Genomic DNA, 23,661 nt, shown 5'->3' on the forward strand with positions numbered 1-23,661 from the left:
GCTTTGTATATAAAAAGAGACAAATATTGGAATTATTTAATATAATGCATTTATATGAAAAAGTCACCACAGGGCTTCCCTGGTGGAGCAGTGGTTGAGAATCTGCCTGCCAATGCAGGGGACACGGGTTCGAGCCCTGGTCTGGGAGGATCCCACATGCCGCAGAGCAGCTAGGCCCGTGAGCCACAACTACTGAGCCTGCGCGTCTGGAGCCTGTGCTCCGCAACAAGAGAGGCCGCGATAGTGAGAGGCCCGTGCACAGCGATGAAGAGTGGCCCCCGCTCGCCGCAACTAGAGAAAGCCCTCGCACAGAAACGAAGACCCAACACAGCCAAAAATAAATAAATAAATACATTTATTAAAAAAAAAAAATACTGCTTCAGAGACTTGCTATGAGACTAAAATGAGAAGACTTAAAAAAAAAAAGAAGTCATCACAAAATTATCTCATTCTATCAATAAAATTATAAGTCTGGGTGTATCTTTGCAAATTTAAAATCAAGCTCAGAGAGAAAAATACAGACTCAGATCTCTGGGTCATGAATTTAACAGGTTACTATGGGAACCTAGATCTTTTAAGGGGCGAAGATGAAAAAATTAATCCAGAGTGTTATTTTAATAGAAAACATACATTTGTATTTGAAAGATTCCCAACACGTGTCTGCTTGGCCCCAAAGAACAAAAAAAAAGGGCGGCAGGGGGTAGGAGGGGCATCAGATCAGGAATTCATGATAAAAGACACAAGAGTCCTGGAGCTCTGCTCTGATAAGCAAGAGGAGCTCTTCAGGTTTTGAAAGATTCTTCACCCCTCTTACTGCTAACTTCTCCTGTTTCCTTGGACTCCTATCAGTGTCACAAGTGAGGTCAGTTTTCAGGGCTCCGACTCAACACCATCAACTCCGATTAATAACAGAACTTCTGAATATGGTGCGAAGTGCTTCTTACCTTCTGACTCTCAGATTGCTGGACTTAGGCCAAACGGAGAGACAATTCCCTTATTAGTGAGTGACCTGCAGATGTATATTAAAAAATGACTCACATAAGAATGACATGAACATTCATAAACACAAAACCTAGTACAATGTGAAGTTTACAAAAGGTACGCAGTTTTAAAATCTGCTGAATAAATGAAACCAGGAAGAGAAATGTTCCAAGTGGATCACGGTTGCCCCTGTGACAGAAAGGGAGCTGAGAATTTCTGTGGCTATTCATGATATTTTAAAAAGATTGTTAAACGTGTCACATTCCTAGCACAAGAGGAAAAAGCAAAGAGCGGAATTCTTATTCCACGGCAATCCTTTCTTTACCACCTGATATTCAGAAGGCATTCAAGCTCAAGACTGTTTCCGATTAGCAGCCACTTTTCAGGTAACTCCTCAAATGTCTACAAAAGAATTTCAAGTCTCTCCGCACTTGGCCTTTCACAGGGTCCTCACCTTAAAAGGAGAACTAAGTAATCTCTAAACAATGACCTATGGCTCCTTAAGATACTAAACTCAGTCAAAAATATCACACCATTAGATATTCAAGGAGGAAAACACTCAGAATTAAAAAAACACACACAAAATGAGGCTTCCTGCAGCTGCTTCTGTCTCCTTGCTTCTACTACTGAGCCACCTTTCACTTTTCTCTTTTGTGGCCTCCGTGGTGCCCTCTCTGTGGTTTTCTCAAACATTTACCAACATCCTGTAGTTACTGCTTTCCTGCCCCAGATGCTACCCACCTCGGAGGAAAAGCTATGTTGTCTATATAAATACCTCTTTTTGTAAAAATAAAGAGTACCTGAGAGATAATGGCTGATGGACAACAGTGATTTACTAAACGTGTGATAAAGAAACGCTGAGTATGCATGATGTAAATGGAAATGGGACTTTGCACTAAAGAACAGAAAGGGGAATCATAAGGTGGGGAAAGCAGTGAGGGGTGGGATTTCAAAAGTGGGGTTAATATTATCATTTCTTTATGTTGGTAAGTTGGTATGGGAAAAACAAAAGGTGTTCATGCATGCTAATAGTCATTCATTCAACAGTATATTGAAGGATTTTATACTTTTTCATGGTCTTGCATTTTATCACTTGGACCTAGGTTTAGCCAATAGTTTACTGTGCTAAAGTTAGGTCTAAGTTGAATAAGAAATTTTTATCCCTCAAAACATGAGTAGTTTGTATGTGTATTTGTATACACACGTATATGTGCAACTGTTACTCGTTATTCATGGATTCTGTGCTTGCAAATTCACCTATTTGCTAAAATTTATTTGTAACACCAAAATCAATACTTCTGGTGCTTTAGCAGTCATTGGCAGACATGCGCAGAGTGACAGAAATTTGAGTCCCCTGTAGCGCATATTCTCAGCTGAGGTCTGACAAGGTGATGTCTGTCTTCTTGTTTCAGCTTTCATACTGTAAACAAGTGTCTTTTTCGAGGTCCATTCAGTGCTATGTTTTTTTGCATTTTTTTCCTTGTTTTTATCTTCATTGTTTAAAATAGCCTCCTAGTATCGTGCTGAACTGCTGTCTAGTGTTCCCCAGTGCACGAAGGTTGTGATGGGCTGTATAGAGAAAATATGTGCATTAGACAAGCTCCCTTCAGGAATAAGTTATAGTGCTGCTGGCCATGAGTTCAGTGTTAATGAATTCATAATATATATATTAAATAAGGTGTCTTTAAACAGAAACACACATCAAATAAGGATATGTATTGATTAGTTAATGAAAATGTTGTGACCAGAGATTCTCAGGAACCTAACCTTGTATTTTTCCTGGGAGCGATTTTTCAGTATTTGCTACGTTAGTATTCTTATCAACCTCATAGAACATAGCTATTACAAATAACAAGAATCAACTGTGTTCATTAACTAATAACCTATCTAGTCAAGATAAAAATCTGAAATGGTATATCAAAGTTTAAGCCAAAGCGTGATTCAAAAATTTGTCTAAAATATTTAAAAATTAAAAAAAAAAAAAAAAAGAGATTGGTCAACTTTCTTCTCTATATGTTCTTAGCTATTCGCTAATTTTTAATTACAGAAAAAAAGTCTGGCTGGAAGCAACCAGTTACACTATAATCTAAAGCACAGATTTATAACATTACTTTAGTATTTCTCAAATTCTAGAAGGTGGAAAATGATCTTTACAAAATCGTATTTGGGGATAAACTATATCCTGATGCGACTTACTACTAGAAGCAGAATCTTACTGTAATCATTTTACATAGAGGGTATGAACCATTTGGGAAAGCAGAAAGTCTAAGTTTTACATTCTGAACAAAGACACTGCAGATGCAGATGCAACGTAGCCTAGTTAATTTCCAAAACTTTAGAAATAATGGTATATATTCTATTATTAACGTGAGAAATATATTTAAAGTGCAAATTGCTCTCATGGAAAAAGGCCAAGTTTACAAAAAATCATTAAACTGAATTCACATATTTTTCTTTAATTAGATTCATGTGTGTTAAGAAATATAGTATGGCTTATAATGAAGTATATGGCACTTTCCTTTTATAAGAAAAGGGAACTATGGTATGTGCAACCAACTCTGGACCTGCTGCCCAGCTTAAGAAATAAGACATCACCAATACATAAAATAATGTTACCAATTACCACTACTAAGCACAATCTCCTCTTTACCGACCTACCTACCTACCTACCTACCCCTCAGAAGAAATGATCCCTGTGGATTTGAGGCTTTTCATTCGCATATATTTAAAGGTATTTCTTACATATCATACTATTGACCCACTTAAAAAATAACTCTTATAATCCACAATGAAAAAAAAAAAAGGCTTAACAAGGATGCAAAGCCTAAAACATATATGCTTTAAAACTTATCAAAATTTTAAGCCCTAAATTACCTTATCACACTGCAGAGAGAGAATTAACACATTCAACAAAGAAGATAGACTACTTATTTTATATGTAAAGTTAACCAAAATGAATGTCAAGTTCTTGCTAAGTCAACTAATCATTGTGCTGCCATGAAACTAATAAAAAATTAAAAAGAAAAAAACTCACTTAGAAATATAACATAAACTTGTAAGAAACCATTATCACCTTCTAAACTTCAAAAATAAAAATATTCTCTTGCTGGTTGATCTTGTTTAATACAAAGCAATTTTTTCAAGCGTATGTACTATTTTGGTATCTTAACTTTGCGGAAAATATAGGTAAATGGTGAAGTCCTACAAGCTAGTGAATTCTAGAGCCTTTCCATGGAGGTGACACGTGTGACTGAGGAAGGGGGCAGTAAGGGAGAACTCTGATGCTTTTTGAGGATCACGTGGTCAGTGTATTAGCACCGGCACAATGAACTCCTTTTTAAATAACCTGGGGTTTTATCCTTTCTCATAAAACTGATCTACTACCTTGAAGGGAGATAGTTAAATATTTGAAAGACTGAGTAACTTCCTTTTGGATTAGAATGTTCCTTACCTGGCCATGCTCTGTCCTAGCCCCAGGGCTAAACCAATGGCTGCAGAGGAAAGAGAAAAGGAGTTAGCAGGAAACTCACTAAAAGCACATGCTCTCACGTGATCGGTCTGCATGTGCTGTAAGAAATGTATCCACCACCAGCAACAGAGCCTTAAAATATGCTGTATTTTACTGGATATTTCATGTAATTCTAGACTTACACCAATTTTGACAGAAATGTAAGAGTGCTCATAACCCAGTAATTTTCAGTTTAATCAGCAAACTCAGAATTACATTTTCATTTAATTATGTTAACATAAACTGCTGGGACTGTATTCATTTTATGAATCAATTCTGGTTATAAACTCTACAAATGCTATCATTTACCACAACTTAATTACAGCATCATTATAACAAATGATGACCTTTTGATTGTTGGAGTTTTAAAAAACATTAAAAATACAAGAATATTATATCCTCTGGCTATGTCCCGAGCAACAATCACACAAAGCCCTTGATGTGAATTCTAAAGCATCAGCTGAAGGTACCTTGCTCCCATTCCTTCCATGGGATTCTGGATTCTGGCTGAGAACAAATTCAACAACAACACTGGAGATATATAAGTCATGGCACAGTTGAAGCGTTCCGTTCTTGCACTGTGCCTCACCCTGCCTGGCCCACCCATACTGTTCCAGCTGCAACTTGGACTTTTAATAGTCTATCTGGTGATACCTTTTCAACAGGAGTTATCATTAGCTGTGTGCCCAGTCATCTGGCCAGTATTCTGCTTAAAAACTAACTGTAAACATCAAGGAAATCGAGAGAGACATTGTGGGAAATAAGCCAGTAAAAGCCCACAATCATAGGGAATGATACTAATATTATTATTAATGCTATCTATTTTTTCATGAATCATCATATTGAGTACAGGTGTGTGCCAAGCACTCTTTAGACACATGACATGTATGTATTATTTCCCATCCTCACAAAAACCTTACAAGGTTATTCTCGTGTTCCAGCTGCAGGAATGATTGAGGCTTGAATGCTAGGTTATTTGCCCAAGGTGCTCAGCATACCATACCGCAAAGGACAAAGGGCTCACGTGGAAAGGGCACATTTCCTGGTTCCCTCCAACACTTCTATGCATTCTCCTCTGCGGTACTAAAACCTGGGAATAAACAGCCTCTATATTAATATGCTCTTATTTTGTCTATGCTCTTACTGGAACATTTCTCAAGCTCATAGACAGTCATGCTCTTTGGCAGGTCAGATTCCATTTTTGCTGTGGGAATGGACACTTACTGCTATTTGTAAATGACATGTGGATTAATCACCAACTAGCAACTAACTATTTACTGCAGCTCCCTGACAACTTGACTGATAAATTTCCCCTCTGCTATGGATTGTACCTTTTTTCTTTAAAGAAAAATATTTTTTAGAAAATCAAATGCATACACACAGTTAAAACAAAACAAATAAACAAAAAGTGTTTGTTTCATCTATCCTGACCCCTAAGCTCTGTTCAGAGAAACCACTGTCAACTCTTTCTGCCTTTTCTTTTGGTATTTAATGATGTATTTCTACAGAATATGGTTATACTGATATTTTGTGATTGATTTTAGACATTAATAATTGACTTCCTATTATTGTAAATTTAGCTCTTTTATAACTCCCAAACCCCTATTTCCAGTTATAACACCATTTTTAGTTAATCAGTTGTGAATACAGATATTACGACTGCATGAATACTTTGTGCTGCTGAATTTTTCTTTTTGTTTCTCCTAAAGTTGACAGTTAATTTGTTTTTCTTCCTTTGTTATTATTTCTATGTACTGGTGACCTTTTCCAGAGAAGTGTCCAGGAAGTGGTGTGGGAAGAATCTGGATTATAGTGTCATAGGTGGGTACAGAAGAAGTGGGATGTGAGGAAGTAAAGTGAGCATAGTATAATCCACTCTTTCTACAAGTTAGGCTTTCAAAGTATGAGAGGGAGAGAGACAGAGCAGAAAAAAATGGAAAGAAGAGGTTTAAAAATGTAGTATATAATGAAAGAAGTTTTTGGAAGAAAAAAAATGTTCCTTCCAATCAAAGACACAGGTGCTGGAATCAGCCTTGGACAGAAGAAAAATCTTTTCCTCTAATACTAAGACAAAGGAAAGTGAAAGAAGGTATATTTGGATAAGTTCATCCAAATTTGTGACTAACAGCCTTACTTTGGAAAGTTGAAGAAAAGGTCAAATTCTTGGGGGCAGTGGGGAGGTGGGCAGCTTATAACAGGGGCTTGGTGACAAGACATAGAATAGCTTTGGGGGACACATAAAATGTTATGGAAGGTCATGCTAAAGCACTGCTGAAAGATCTACTGAAGTTCAAGATAATATATCTGTGTAGCAACAAATCATATAATCTTTTTTTAAATTTTATTTTTAATTTTTTTTAACATCTTTATTGGAGTATGATTGCTTTACAATGTGGTGTTAGTTTCTGCTGTATAACAAAGTGAATCAGCTATACGTATACATATATCCCCATATCCCTTCCCTCTTGCGTCTCTTTAGCACCTTCCCTATCCCACCCCCTCTAGGTGGTCACAAAGCACCGAGCTGATCTCCCTGTGCTATGCGGCTGCTTCTCACTAGCTAGCTATTGTACATTTGGTAGTGTATATACGTCAGTGCCACTCTCTCACTTCGTCCCAGCTTCCCCTTCCCCTTCCCTGTGTCCTCAAGTCCATTCTCTACGTCTACGTCTTTATTCCTGTCCTGCCCCTAGGTTCATCAGAACCGTTTTTGTTTTAGATTTCATGTATATGTGTTAGCATGTGGTATTCGTTTTCCTCTTTCTGACTCACTTCACTCTGTGTGATCTGATTCAGCAGTGCTCAGCAGAGGAGCAGTGGATGTGGGTAGCTGGACAGATTGATCCAAGGTTAGGAGTTTATGGAGCAGGATGGTAGGCAGAATTCTAAGAGGACCCCCAGTGATCCACACCCTTGTACAACTTGCTCTCTTTGAATGTAGGAACGACCTGTGAATATGATGGGATAGTCACCCCTACAATTAGGTTGTGTTTTATGGCACAACTGGCTTTAAGAAGGGGAGATTATTCTTGGTGGGCTTAAGCTAAGCAGGTGATTCTTTGAAGGCACTGAACTCTTCCTGGTGAAAGTGACTCAAAGTATGAGAGTTTCAACTGGAGAACCCAACATTTATTGAGCTTTACTGAAAGACAGGCAGTGTTCTCGTTTAATCTTTAAAGAATCCCTCGAGATAGGTGCTACCCCCATTTTGCAAATGAAGAAACAGGCTCAGAGAGGTTGAGTGATTTGCCAGAGATTTCGTAACAAAGTAGCAGAGCTGGAATTCAAACCTATATATTCAATTCCAAAGCTCATGTTCCTTTTAACTATTATACATATTGTCACCAATTAGGGTAGCAGAAGTTGAGGCAGAAAAAAAGACTGGCACAGGTGACTGTCTAACTCACCCTGTCAGGTTTAGATGTTTCCTTGTCTAAACTTTCAATATCTTTGCACATGTCTCCATTAAAGCAGTTATATTCATATACTGTAGTTGTTTATTTATCCTGATAAAAAAAATTGGAGGTCCTTAAGAAAGGGATACTGATCATAATTGTAGTAACAGAACAGTAATAGTAGCTGGAAGAAAATGTAGTGGTAGTAATAATAGAAGTAGCAGTAAAAACACTCCCACAACTCGGTATCTCAGTAAATGTTAGATATCTACTGGGAACCATTGTAACGGTCATATGTAGATTATCTCATTCAAACCTCACACCTTACGGAAGAGTGCTATTGCTATTCAAGGTCACAAAGCTAGCAGGCACTGGAGTCAAGATTGCGACCGAGGCTGTCTGATTCCACACCCTGGATTTTTAACCACCATTCTCTTTCATTGCCTTCAGTTATCGTAATTTGGGGGAGCTGAGTTTTTCTCTTTTGCTCCGTTTTCTTTTTTTCTCTTTTTTAATGTACTCATGGAATGTAAAGTTTACTTAATAACTTTTTAGTGAAAACATGAACAAATCAGGAAATCTAGAGAAAGTAGTGTCCTTGAAAGCCAAAGAGTCAAATAAATATGCAAAGACAGCAGAGGAAAAAAGGGCGTGAAAGAGGATGAAGTTGTAGAGGCATTTATTTACACTGGAGCCAAGATTCCCAAGGGGACTTACGAGGGAGGGGGCTAACAGTGAAACGCACACCTGGGAGGAGGGGACACAGAAGAGTCTGAAATTGATCAATTGCCGGGGATGGCTAGACCTAGAGACAGAGCTGGATGGCTTGTCTGTTCTCAAGATTCCGAGGGGCTGCAAGTGGTTTCTGGGCTCACTTCTCCCTCTAGGATACAGATGCAGTTTGGGGATGTCTAAGAACTGAGCCTGACACACATTATTTCATTTAATCCTCACTTGCCCTGTTGATAATGGGACTAGCCATCACCTATGGAGCCCTCGCTATGGCTTTCTTTTTTAGCAGAGCAATGTGGTCGGTAACTGTGGAGTAGAAGAGAGTTTTTTGTTTTCCTTTTAAGTAAGAAGTAGATAATAAAGCTTTAGGGAACAAGGTTTTTTGAACTAAAATCTCTGCAGACGCAGAGTTCCACACTGATTCCTTCTCACTGTTCCTTAATCCCTTGCCCTCACCCACGGTGCTGAACTACAAGTAGCAGAAATGTACAGGATTTCATGAGAAGTGAAATGATATTACAGCTATGCAAAAGGACAAAACCAAACTCAAAATTCTTAACTGAGGTCTCCTAAAGAAGTACTTTTCAAAAGGAAAGAGCTACAGTAGTTTATAATACAGATTTTGGTTTTTAGAGTTTCTATTTTTTATAGAGTTCCTATTTTTTGACTCAGAGGCATAATTTTATACTAACTTAGTGTGTCCTGTACACATAATGGTCTAAACTTGTGCTCTCTAATATGGTAGTTACTAGCCATATATGGCTATTTAAATGAATATTAAAAATTAAGTTCCTCAGTTGCATTAGCCACATTTCAAGTGCTCTAGACAGACATGGTTAGCAGCTACCATAATCAGCAGTGCAGATATAGAACATTTCCATTACTGTGAAAAGTTCTATTGGACACCACTAGTTTACAGATTATCACTGAAAATTCGAATTAACTTTGGAAATGGAATATAATCTTCTACACTGAACATCTTCCTTGTGAACCATAACTGTTTTATTAAAGAGACTTGTAAGTATGAAGAAGTATATAACAGAAAGGGGGGGGGGCGGGTTGAGGAATGGGGAAGTAGAAATGTCTGTTAAACTCCTAACTCAATATTCTATAATAGGGTTTCATGGATCAAGGCATGGGAAAAAAAATTAAGGTGAGAGGATAGCATATTAAGAAGAAGCCATATGCTAGGTAAGAACTAGATCTTGGTAGCAACTACAACTGAGGATGCCAAAAGACTAAGGCACATGTGTCAATGTAGAAGACATTGACAGGGAGTTCCACATGACCTTCAGTACCTAGGATGATACGTGAATTTTGGTATTCTTGGTTCTGTCTCTGCCTGTGGTTCTCAAAGTGTTGTCTTCAAAGTGTATTCTATGCAGCCCTGGGTGGGAGTGAGGAGGTCCCTGGAACACTGAACTAGTAGTCACTGTATCCTCACTGCCATGAACTTGCAGGGGGAAAACAAAAAAGCCAGTTTCACTTAAGAATATTCTTGACATAGCAGTAAACATTTTTTATTAAATCTCAACTCTGGAATATACTTAAGAAAATTATTCGTGGTGAAATGGGCAGTACACATAAAGTATTTCAGATGCATAGTGAAGTACAACAGTTGTCTCAAGAAAAGCACTTGTGAGATTGTGGGAGATGCAAACAGAACAAAGCCACTGTTTTCATGGAGCACTATTTTTAACTTAAAAGAATGACTAATAAACTACGGTTATCTATACTTGACTATTTGGAAGACATTTTCTTGAAAATGAAACAACTTGAGCCTCTAAAGTTAAGGAAAACAACTACTTGTGACTCATGATAAACTTCAAGCTTTCTAGAGTCAGACTTTTAGAAAACTTGTAAATGCCACCATGAACTTGACAGTTTCCAAATACTTAAAGTCTGCTGTGGTGATATTAATGCATGTGAGTTCTTCCAAATGACCAACATATGATTTACTAAATCATGATGTGCAAGTGATCCATTCAGAATTCAAGACCAATAGATTTTAATGTCATTGAGGAAAAAAAGCTCATTGATATGTTTTCAGATTATAATTAACCTTTGAGGAAAAAAAAAAAGAAAAAAACCTCTGTGTTTTGGTGCAGTATCAAAGAATATCCACAATGCTTTGAAAAGGCTATTAAAATACTTCTTCCTTTCCCAACTACACATCTGTGTGAGGCTGGATTTTCTTCATATGCTTCAAATTGAAAGCAGAAGCAGCTACGAGAATCTAGCTTCTGTTAGGCCAGACAGTAAAGTGATTTGCTAAAACGATGACATGTTTTCACTAACTTTTTAGAGGAAAAGGTAGTCATTTTTCAAAAAATATGCTATCTGTGTTAACATGTCATGGGCTTACTATATTTCTTACTGAATACATAAACACCTCATATATTCTTCTTTTTGCTACAGACCAAATCTTCATCTAGTGGCAGCATCAACCTTCTAATGGACAACTAAAACTCAACTTGGGCACCTTTCTCTCTCATATTCAAACCATCAGCAAGTCCATAAGCGTCTCTTAAATCCACTCACTTCTCAACATTTCCGGCACCACCTGAGTCCAAGCTATCAAGTTTTACCTGGAAAGTTGCAACTTTCCTTGCACCCACTAACTTTAATCCATTTATCATACTGCAGGCCTAGAGTGATCCTTTCAAAGTTCAATTCTGAATTTTTAGTTATTCATACCCTTACCCTCAAGAAAACACATAAACAAAAGCAAACCAAAGTCTTAAGTGGCTTTCCACTACTCTTAGGAGAAAGAATGCTGATGAATCCTGCAAGGCTCAGCATCATCTGGTCCCTGCCCGCATTTCTCCAGTCTCATCACTTTCCTCTCATCTCTTCCCTCACATTCCGTCACTTGTTTTAACCTTTGTTTAGTTCCTTGATTACAGAAAGTGGCATTCTCTCTGCTTGAAATGCTCTTCTTGCCATCACTTAGTTCCTAGAGATTTCATCTCAAGCTTGTTGTCCTAAAAAGTCTTCTCCATCTCCATGTCTACTTCAAATTCTTTTTAAAGTTCTCCTTTAGGGTACTTAGCACAATATACAGTAACGTCTCTTGAGCATTTATAAATAATAATAATCATAAATAATTTATGGGTCAGCATATAATTATACATTTATGGGTGTGCTTACTGATTAATGTCTATTATCTCTATTAGGTTGTACCATGAGAACAGCGATGATGTCTATCTTATTCACTACTGTATACCTAGTGTCTAACACACAGTAGGTCCTCATAAATATTTTCAGAATGAATGGATAAATGAATGACTTGAGGTTCAGGGCAGAGTTTTACTAACTAAAGCCACCACGTTATTCTATATGAAAACAGAAGAAAAAGAGCACTGAGCTATGCGGTCTTTAAGATTCTTTCAGGTTCTGATATTCTGTGGAGCAGATGACCGGGATGTAAAGATATTCCTCATTCACTACCTTTTCTATGAAACAAAAAGTCAATTCTAAAACTATCTCAAGAAGCCCTTCTAAAACTTGGCATTTATTTCATTAAACTACAAGTGTAAATCCAGGAAGTTCAGGTTGGCATGGCTGCTAAATCATGGGTTTTAGAATCAGAAAGATCTAGGTTTGGACACAGGTTCTGGCACTTACTGGCTACTAGGTGAAGTCGTTGAGAGTCTTGGGTTCTTCCTCATCTATAAAATAAAATAAATCCCTCTGCTCTTACAGTATGGGGCGGCTTACACAAGACGGAGAACCCAGCACATAGTGGGTGTTTAAAATAAGTATTAATTTTCTCCCCCATAGTACACAGTGAATAAAGTAATATGTGAGCTTTTATTCTATGAATTTTTGCAATAACTACCTATTTATTCCTAAATGTCAGTAGAGACACCAATACTCATGGGTAATGTCTATAGGATCCCCCAACAGGTTTAATGTGTTATCAAATATGTAATAAATGCTTAATACATTGGTTTCTTTAATTGACTTTTGGTTGAGTGGAATAGAGTGTGTGACTTCAGAAAAGTCAAGTTCTCTATAAAATGGGGGTATAACACCAACTATGTATGCTTCAGAGAGCTAATAAAAACAATGAAGAGAGTGGTGCATATGACAATGCTCTGAAAAGTAAAATACACTCTACAATATAAAGCATCAGCAGCAGCAGCATCATCATCATCGTGAAATGTCTTATGCCCAGTTTAACAATCTCTCTGTATTTCACATAAGTACTTTGTAAAAATGTCACATATAAGAAAGGACTGTTATTATCCCTACTCTATAATTAAAATTAAGAAATATGTAAGCTCAATGACTTACTCAAGGGAATCACAGTAAATCAGAGGAGGAATTGATCCAGTCTATCTTATTTATCTCAATCTAAAGTTGAAGTTACTTTCACCATAAAGAAATAGATGCTAAATTTCAAAGTGTAAAAGTATTCCCAATGACCATAACCTTTCATCCGGGCAAATCTTGCTTTAAGCAAACTTTATATTTACACAAAAGATAAAATAAGGGGTGAATATTTGCTTTATAAAGCAATTCATCATAGGTGTATAAGTAGTTACCCATGGGCATTTAAAATAAGTTTTGATCTACATACAAGTCCTCAGGTAAATTTCCTAGACTTTCAAGTGAAATAAATGCAAAATATAAATATCAATGTAAAAATCAATTAATAAATCATATTTGCTCAATTTAAAAACAAGCATCTCATAAATGATTGGAAAAATGTTGGAAAGGAAAAAATTCTGGACCATTTCAGATCAATACATAAAGGCATAAAGGGAGGTGGAGTGAATAAAAAGTAACCCCATTTGATGCCTTTAATATTTTTATTTTTTTATAAATTTATTTGTTTTATTTATTTATTTTTGGCTGCGTTGGGTCTTTGTTGCTGCGCGCGGGCTTTCTCTAGTTGCGGCGAGTGGGGGCTACTCTTCACTGTGGTGCGCAGGCTTCTCATTGCAGTGGCTTCTCTTGTTGTGGAGCACGGGCTCTAGGTGTGCGGGCTTCAGTAGTTGTGGCACATGGGCTCAGTAGTTGTGACTCGCGGGCTCTAGAGCACAGGCTCAGTAGTTGTGGTGCGTGGGCTTAGTTGCTCCGCGGCATGTGGGATCTTCCCGGACCAGGGCTCGAACCTGTGTCCCCTGCATTGGCAGGCGGATTCTTAACCACTGCGCCACCAGGGAAGCCCCAACATTTTTTAAAACTAGGTAGTCATATATTAATTTTATTTTGCAGATTTTAATATTTGTATTTTCAAAAAGTCAACAGAATAATTAAATGTGAGTTTCAAAACTTAACATGTTATTTTTACTCAGAAATTAGATACTAATTTCTCTGCTTTAGTTGGATTGAGGTTCTTGTCACATTTTGTGTACCTCTCTATGGTTATTTTAATGAATATTTCATTTATTTGCATTATATTTCCCATTAAAAGAAACTTATCATATATTAACAATTGGACTTTAAGAAGAGAGGTACATGTTCCAAGGAAATAATTATCAGATGGAATATAAAACAATTAGTACAGTGAAAATAATCACATTTTCATAGTTTTGACACTCTTTATTGAGGCTTCTCAATATCTGTACAGAGCACGCGTTAGTCTACCTTTAAAACCAAGACTCCATAATCTAACTTGTGCTCAGCAAAGTTGGCTGGTCACCAAATTTCTACAAGTAATTTTATTTTATAATTGAAATTATTGTAAAATACCTTCTTTAGAGAAACTCTTCACATTTTAATGACCTACTTCCGTTTTCTCATATACTGCGCTGAAAACTTTCAGTGAGGTGAGTTTTTCCACACTGAGCACCATGCTGGGTATTGCTCTAATGACTCTAAAACCATCCTTTTCCATCCCTCAGCTCAGCAGTTCTGTTTCTTCGATTAGACTTTTCCAAGCTGCCCTACACTAAACTTTATTAACCACGCGACCATAGGAACTGAAAATTCCTAAATGTTATTGCATTAGAACCTGTAAAATATTTCCTTATTTATTAAAAATAAAATTCTTGAAATTCTATGAAGTAAGATTATTTTAAATATTCCTATATCAGATTATTTTTTGTAGTTGATCTTCCAAAGCAAAACAATTATTGACTTAGAGGAATCATTCACTGAAAGTAGTAGTTGTTGCCTACTATCCAATTAGAAGTTTCTAAATATTTAGTAATTGAATGACTATTTTAGCCATTCTTACAGTTCTGCATTCTGAGGTAAGTGCAGCAAAGATTACACAAAACCACAGTTCATCTACACTTTCCCTATACTCTTGTGCAAGTATCAGGAAGGGGGGGGGTCTTCTCCTCACCACTAGCCAGTAGTGGAACTTGATAATCTTGACCCCAGAGCCAGTGATTTTTGATGTGTGCATTGCATTGTATATTATGAGAAATTTAAGAACAAGAAAAAGCTTCCATCCTTGGCAAATTCATGGTTCATTAGAGGAATAAGGTATGCATATAATAACTACAGTCTAGAGAATAATGTGACAAATACTATAATCAAGTAGAAATAAAGACCCAAAGGGAGAATATAGAAGGTATCGAGAATTGCTGGTTGAAATTTGGGGGAAAAAAACAAAGATTCCGTAAAGGAGGGTGTAGCAGATACTGTTATTGCCTCCTCAATAGCTGTGCAACTAACAATCTACTTCCCGACTTCCAGTTATATGAGTACACTAAACAGCTTTCTGTTTAAACCATTATTTGTAGGATATTCCGTTATTTTTTCCTGACCGGAGTCTACACAAGAGTGTCTTCAACCATTTTTGAGCACATATTGCCTGAAACAGTTATGAAAATATCCTCCCTTTGCATATTTTTATGTAGACATCTAAAATTTTCATCATAATTTAAATATTTGCAAAGGATTCATTTTCTATTAATTTTATATATTGATATTTCAAGTAAAATAAACTGCACCACTCTTTTGAATATATACACTGGACTCTAAATACCATTGTGCTTTTATATTAGCCATCGATCCATTAAAAAAGATACCAGGACAGGCACGTCTTTAAAAGTTGAAAATTTTACCTGGCTTATTTTTCTCCTTGAATCCTTTCAATTTACAATTCACTCGTTCACAGAAGTTTATCCTAATGTAATATAATTTTATACTTGAAAGCCTTTTATTAGTTATCCTATTATAGTCTTCTGCAACAAAAATGTGTGTGTGTATCTATATAACATACATACATATGTATATAAATACACATATAACATTTCCTTAAGGATCTGTGACTATAAAACTAGAGTAAAAATGATTTTGAAAAGTTTATAAGCTAGTCAATGCTAATAATAATTGTTAGTTGATAACCATCAGTTACTTAAGAGCTGAAATAGTTTTCATTAGTACTCAACTAAACCAACATAAATACATTTTGATAATACTAAACATAAAAATAAAATTTTATTAGAAAGCTATCATTAACAAGTTTTCTCCCCAAATTAGTTCATATATCCATTGATAAATATTACCATTAGCATCCATTCTACTGTTATTTTTAACAATTTGAGTGCTCAGAAACCTTGTTCACACAAATTGATACATGGAAGTAAAAGGAATTTGGTTAGAACCAACTCTTGATTATTGAACTCCTTCAGAGTTTTATGCCAAAAAATATCACACACAATGATCTCAAGATTAAGCAGTATTTTTAGTAATCTACCAGATGCTGAAAACAAAGAATTAGTAACTACCTAAATTGCATAAAACTTTGTGACTTAGTCATTTGATTTAATCTGTCAACATCAATGTCAGTACAATATGAATGACCCCCTGTTTGGAACCCAAGAGGATTTTACACTACAGGGAAATGTGCCAAGATAAGATCAGAACTGGGAGGGCATCTTTTTTTCTCAAGTGGAAGAAAGGCAATTTTAAGACTCCCACCCGAGGGAAGGGCCCCCAAAGCACCCAGCGCTGAGACTCAAAGGACTGCGAAGAAAGAAGCAGTTCTTAATGGGCACGTGAGCACTCTCTGTGGCTATCCCTCAAGGTTCAGCCCAAAGCGGGCAGGATGTTTGCCTAGAAACATCCATCTCCCAGTCTCTTCCTGGAAGGGTTTTGATGGCAAACCTTATAAGCTGCCGTCTGAGGTTCTAGAGTCTAACTGAGGATGCATCCAGGGGCTGGCTGCGATCCTCCTCGGAGTCCAGGGGGCTGGGGGCACTTCGCCCGCCTTCTCACTCCTGCTTGCTGGAACAATAAAACCAGGCTGCTAGCTTGTACACATGTCTGGTGCCCCAGCTTTTGCAGCTGCCACCTGAGGGACAGGCCCTGGATCTCCTGGCTCTGACAGCCAGTGGACCTTGCATTCACTAGTCCCACAGGACTACAGCAAACAAAGAAGCAGTTTTTAAACAGACACAGGAACAACGTCCCCTCATGGCAATACACCTAAGCTCAGTGTAGAGGGAGCAGGCAAAACACCCATCTTTGTTCTCCCTGGAAGGGACTTAACTACATACTTTCCCAGCTGTTACAACTGATCACATAAAAATACTAAGGATCACAAGAAACTACTATAAGCAATTATATTCCAACAAATCAGATAACCTAGAAGAAATGAAGAAATTCCTAGAAACATAAAATTTACCAAAACTGAAATCATGAAGAAACAGAAAATCTAAGACCAATTACTAGGAAGCAGATTGAACCAGTAATCAAAAACTATGCAAAAAAAAAAAAAAAAAAAAAAAGTCCAGGACCAGATCACTTCACTGGTGAATTCCATGAAATATTTAAAGAAAAATTAATACCAATCCTTCTCAAAGTCTTCCAAAAAATCAAAGAGGAGGGAACACTTTCAAACTCATTTTACGAGGCCAGCATTATATCCTGATCCCAAAGCCAGAGGAGGATTCTACAAGAAAAGAAAATTACAGGGCAATATTCCCGATGAATATAGAAAAATCTTCAACAAAGTATTAGCAAAACAAATTCAGCAGGGTCATACACAATGATCAAGTGGGATTTATTCCAGGGATGCAACGATAGTTCAACAACTGCTAATTAATAAGTGTGGTACATCAAACTAACCAAATGAAGGATAAAAGTTGTATGATCATCTTAATAGATGCATAAAAAGCAAATGATAAAATTCAACATCTTTTCATGATAAAAACTCTCAACAAATAGAAGGAATGAATGTACCTCAACATGGTAAAGGCCATATATGACAAGCCCACAGCTAACATCATAGTCAATGGTAAAAAGCTGAAAGCTTTTCCTCTTAGATTAGGAAAAGGACGAGGATGGCTATTACTCTTGGCACTTCTATTCAACAGATATTGGAGGTCCTAGCCAGAGAAATTAGGCAAAAAAAAGAAAGTAAAAACATCCATACCAGAAAGGAAGAAGTAAAATTGTCTCTATTTGCAGATGACCTGATAGTACACATAGAAAATCCTAAAGACTCCACCAAAAAGCTATTAGAACAAATGAACAAGTTCAGTAAAGCTATAGGACACAAAATCAATATACATAAGTTGGTTGTGTTTGGATACACTAACAACAAAATATCACAAAGAGAAGTTATGAAAACAATCCCATATACAATAGCATCAAAAATAATAAAATATTTAGGAATAAATTTAACCAAAGAGGTGAAACATCTGTGCACCAAAAACTATAAAACACTGATGGAAGAAGACACAAATAAATGGAAAGAGATTTTGTATTTATGAATAGGAACAATTAATATTGCTAAAATATCTATACTATGCACAGATATCCATACAATCCACAGATTGAAGGGAATCATAAAAATTCCAATGTCATTTTTCACAGAACTAGAAAACAAATCCTAAAATTTGTATGGAGCCATAAAAAACCCTAAATAGCCAAAGCAACCTTGATAAAGAAGAGCAAACCTGGAGCTATCACACTTCCTGATTTCAAACTACCTTCAAAAAATACATACTAAATATATATATATTATATTATAGCAATCAAAAAAGTATGGTATTGGTTAAAAACAGACACATAGATCAATGGAACAAAATAGAGAGCCCAGAAATAAACCCATGCATATATGGTCAATTAATATACACACACACAATGGAGTATTATTCAGCCTTAAAAGGAAGGAAATCCTGCCATTTGTGACAACATGGATGAACCTGGAGGGCATTATGCTAGGTGAAATAAGCCAGACAGAAAAAGATAAATAGTGCTGATATCATTTATATGTGGAATCTTAAAAAAAAAAAAAAAAAGTTGAACTTCTAGAAACAGAGTAGAATCGTGGTTGACAGGGGCTGAGGTGGGGATTGGGGTGGAGGAGCTAGGGAGAGGCTGATAAAAGGGCACAAACTTTCAGTTATAAGATGAATAAAGCCTAAGGATCTAATGTACATTAGTGATAACTATAATTAACAATATTGTATTGTATGCTTGAAAGTTAAGAGAGTAGATCTTAAATGTTCTCACCAAAAAAAAAAAAAAGTAAATATGTGAGCTGATGAATGTGTTAATTCGATGGTGGGAATCTTTTTACAACGTGTGTGTGTATATGTATATAAATATACATAAAATTATCATGTTGCACACTTTAAATATTTTACAAGTTTTTATTTGTCAATTATACCTCAATAAAGCTGAAGGGAAAAAAAAAAAAAAAGAAATGAGTTGCAAAAACTGTGCAGCACCCTGGAAGGGCATCTGAGGTAATGAACGTATCAGCTGTGATCCTACATATAAATAACAGGAAAGGTCCTCCAAGAAAGCAGAAAAGGACTGCTTGCCAAATCGGACGTATATTAAGTGCTTCCTTTACCGAATAGGAGCTTTTGTTGAAATAGCCTGCATTCTCCACAATTCCATATTTTATATGCAGTCACCTTTAATTTATGCTACATACAACATACTACAAGGAGCCATAGCCAGATCTGATGAAAGCTTCATGTCACTCAGAGGTCCCGGATGAGATTTTGAGACAGATGATGTAACTGGATGAGACTTTGAAGTGGTCTTCTTTGGGAAAGGCAGGAAAGGTATTTCACACAGTATGTATGTATGGAGTGAAGACTCCATATATGGAGTCTTCACTATATATGGATGTTGAAAAGTCAGTGAGCTGAGTACGACAAATTTTGTTAGCAGCTACTCAATGGATAGTATCCTCTTCTTATCCTTATTTTGTTAGGGGCCACTATGTGCCAGACTCAAGTAACCTATCATGACTGATCTAAACCTTTGCTAGACACCTACATTCCTAAACTCGCTTGCAACTATGGGTGACCAAGTAACCCAGTTCTGGTCAATGAGAATTAAGGGAAGGTGGGTGAGTGATTTTTGAAAATAATTTTGTTTCTTGAGGAAAGCTGCTTGTACTGTCCTTCCCTCTTCTTCCTGCCTTGAATGCAGACATGATATGTAGAACCATAGGTGCCATCTTGAGACTATGAGGCAGTAAATCTGAAGACATATAAGAAAAAAAGACCAGGAAGATGCTATGTGTTGAAATGTGTCCCCCCCCACCAAAGATATGTTGGAGTCCTAACCCCTAGTACTGTAAAATGTGACCTTATTTTGAAATAGGGTCTTTACAGAGGTAATCAAGTTAAAATGAGGTCACTAGGGTGGGCCCTAATTCAATTTGACCTTATAAAATGTTATTATATATCTGTATCTGTGTCATTATAAAAAGCAGAAAGTTGGACACAGATACAGACACAGGGCAAAGGCAATGGGAAGATGAAGGCAGAGACCGGGGTGATGCAGCAGAAGTCAAGAAACAGCAAAGATTGCCAGCAAACCACAAGTGAGGAGGGGGGCAAGGAACAGATTCTCCCTCAGGGCCCTCGGAAGGAACCAACCCTGCTGATACCCTGATCTTGGACTTCCAGGCTTCAGAAATGTGAGACAGCCAAAGCACTCTTTTTTTTTTTTTTTGCTAAGCACAAAACCAACTTTTTATTGAAGTACAACATCCATACAGAAAAGGGCACAAACCACAAGGGTACAGCTCAAAGAATTTTCACAACCTAGATACGCCCAGGTGACCAGCAACCCGATCAAAGAACAGAAGGTCCGAGAATCTCCCTTGTGCCCTTCTGGCTACCATCCCCCCAGGAGTAACTCATATCTCTACTTGCAACAGCAGAGGCGAACTTTGCTGGGTTTCACACTTGATATAAATGGAACCATACAGTACGAACTTGCCGCCTCTCGTGAGACTTACATGGTGCCGTGTGTGTGGCGGCAGGAGCACCCCTTCTCCTTGCTGTGTAGGACTTCACTGTGCAAATATACCCTAATTTATCCATTCAACGTGGGTATTTGGGTACTTTCCAGTTCAGGGTTATTATGAACAGTGCTTCTGTGAACATTCTAGTACATTTCTTTTGGTGAATATACGTACACATTTCTGTTGGGCAGAGGAGTGGAGTTTTTAGGTCATATGATATGTACATTCAACCCAAGCTATTTCACAGAAGAATGAGGAATTTATTGGATGGAGCTTGGCGGCTCACAGAATTGACAGAAAACTAGAAAGGAGGCCTGGGAAGATGGGTGGGGGCCAAGAAACGAAGAAGAAACGGTCTGCTCAGGACTCCGCCATCCCTGGACATTACTACCAGTGGACACACCACGCCTGCCAATCCTAGACACTTCCCCTGCTGGACCACTGCCACCCCTGGACCACCACAGGTCCCATGAAACGAATCTCAGCATCGCTTAATTTCTGTGTCACTTGCACCAAGCTCACAATCCCAAGCATGGGAGTCCAAGGAGTTCACCCTGGGTCACTGGCCGGTCTGGTGCTGGAAAAGGGGATGCACCTGAGAGACAGAGAAGACCTCCCCACTTCAGCATCCACTGTGCTGGGGGCACTGCATCCCTACATTTATACATAGGGGTGATTTCATGATTTCCCCCTTTAGGAAAGGGGTCAGGTGCTGGACAGCCAAGCTAGAAACACCATATGACAACTGCCCACTATAGGCAGCTTCATCAGCTCCCGGCGATTGCTGGGGGGGGAGGGGCTCATCCACATGTTTGCGTGTCTCACAGCGCATGTTCACGAACTTGCCTTTAAGGGCAGCGATGAGTTCAGGGATACGTTAAAAGGGGCAAGCCACACAAAACGCCATAGGTTTGGAAGGAAAAGGTGTAGTAAAAGGACAAAAAGCATCTCATGGAGGGGTGCAAGGAAGAGAGGAGGAGAAGGAAAAAGAGGGAAAAAGTGGAGGCAGAATATGGAGGGATGTTGAAAGTGAAAACAAAGGGGAGAAAGTCTGGTGAAGACTAGGAGGAGCACATTATTTTCTTGACCTGATTTAGCCAGTTTCCATGCTGTCCCACTTTCCCAGCTTCTCTGATGTGCTTTTATGGATTGTGCTTTGCTTTATCAGGTTCATGATGTTGATGTGGACCACAGAATAAAGAGATCCTGGTCATAAACCAAAACAGAGGAGGATTGGAAGTCCTATTATCACAGACAGCATACAATTCTGCTGTAGTTTGAGCACACAGCTTCCTAACAACAGTGTTATTATCAGGGAGCTTTCATGAAACAAAGAATGGGTTTCAACAGAAGAAGCAAAGAATAAAAATGTACTAAAACCATTTATGAGGGTAGCAAGTCATTAATTGATCTGAAAATGACATTTGCCTCCCTGTAGGCGGTTTTACATGATTCCTCCAACTGAACCATGGATCTTTGAAGTCATGCATTCTTCCCTATACTATAGCCTGGCATTTAGCACATTTGTTTTAAATGATAATCAGAGCTTTCATCTATGTAGCACCTCCCTCTGTCCTAGACAGAAAGGCAGGAAGAGTAACTACCATTATCCCCAGTTTGCAGGTTCCAGGCACACAATGGCTTGCCCTACAGTGAAGCCACTGCCAGAGCCAGGAAGGGAGACAGTTTCCAAACAAATGGAACAGGACATACTTGGACAGAGTGCTCTCTGCCCCTGTGGTTTATTCCCTTCCTTCATCCGGGGTGGTAGGAGTTTGTTTGAGGTGGGGCTTGCAAGTCTGTCTCAGAAAAATCGAGAGCCGCCTAGCATTCCATGGCAGCAGCCACGTTTCATCTTCCATAAGCTGCCAGAATATGGGCCCAACACGCCTGCTCCTGGCGAAGATGGGAAGAGAAGTGTGCTGCTAAGCGGACCCCAGCAACGGTGCTTTGTGGCATGTGGCTCAGGTTGTCTGCAGGTCTACCTACCTGCCTACAAACAGGTAGGCCTGGAAGGCAGTGGAGCTCAGGGGCTCAGGTCCCAGTCTTCCGGCTCACCATCTATAACCTTGGGGAAACTACATGGTCTTTTTGTGCCTCAGTTTCCCTCTCTTTAGAACAGACATACTCTCACGGCATTTATTTATTGTTGGAGGATTAAATAAGTGGATATGTGTGAACGCTCTGATCAGTGGATGCTACGTGGTGAGCTGCTGCCCCTCACTCACTCCTCTGCAGCAGGGGCCACCCTGGTGAAACCCCACAGGACCCAGTGCTGTACCCAGAACAGGCCCTTATTTTTGTTATTATTATTATTGTTATTTTTTGGTCACACCACACAACTTGTGGGATCTTAGTTCCCCAACCAGGGATCGAACCCGGGACCCCTGCAGTGGAAACACAGAGTCCTAACCTCTGGACTGCCAGGGAATTCCCCAGAACAGGCCCTTATTAATGCAGCCCATGCAGAGCAGGAGCCAGAATAGGAGGGAGCAGGATGAGGTGGCATTTGGAGAGAAGACATGTGCCCCTGGCCCGCCGGGCTGGCGCACATAAACAGAGGTAATGGTGTGACATTTACAGTTAAGCTCACTCCAATATCCACCCAACACCTACATTCGTAGAAGGACCACCTCCAAAGGGATCAATGACAATCAGTGGGAAACAGGGGTCTGGACCCTCCCTCAGGGGCTGGGCCACAAGGCCCCAGGATGACCCACGTTTAGAAAACCATCCGATGATGTGGGTTATTTCTTCTTTAAATAGGATGACAGAAAAGCAGGAAATAGAGAACTTCCAGAACGGCTTTCTCCAGGAAGAGAGATGGAAACTTTACCCATATACTTCAGTTGGTCAAA

The 23,661-nt window shown here is 38.3% G+C and overlaps 1 protein-coding gene across 3 annotated transcripts in view; it reads right to left on the reverse strand.

Annotated features, from left to right (window-relative positions):
* Positions 1-23,661, reverse strand: part of GPATCH2 (G-patch domain containing 2) — a 173,204-nt gene that overhangs the window by 45,645 nt on the left and 103,898 nt on the right. For all 3 annotated transcript variants that reach the window (XM_061185304.1, XM_061185305.1, XM_061185306.1), the window contains exon 7: positions 4,433-4,472. In XM_061185304.1, the coding sequence (XP_061041287.1) occupies positions 4,433-4,472 (40 nt within the window). The remainder of the gene's footprint in view (positions 1-4,432; positions 4,473-23,661) is intronic.

This window comes from Eubalaena glacialis, chromosome 3 (genome assembly GCF_028564815.1).
Source record: "Eubalaena glacialis isolate mEubGla1 chromosome 3, mEubGla1.1.hap2.+ XY, whole genome shotgun sequence".
In the NCBI taxonomy this organism is placed as follows: domain Eukaryota; kingdom Metazoa; phylum Chordata; class Mammalia; order Artiodactyla; family Balaenidae; genus Eubalaena; species Eubalaena glacialis.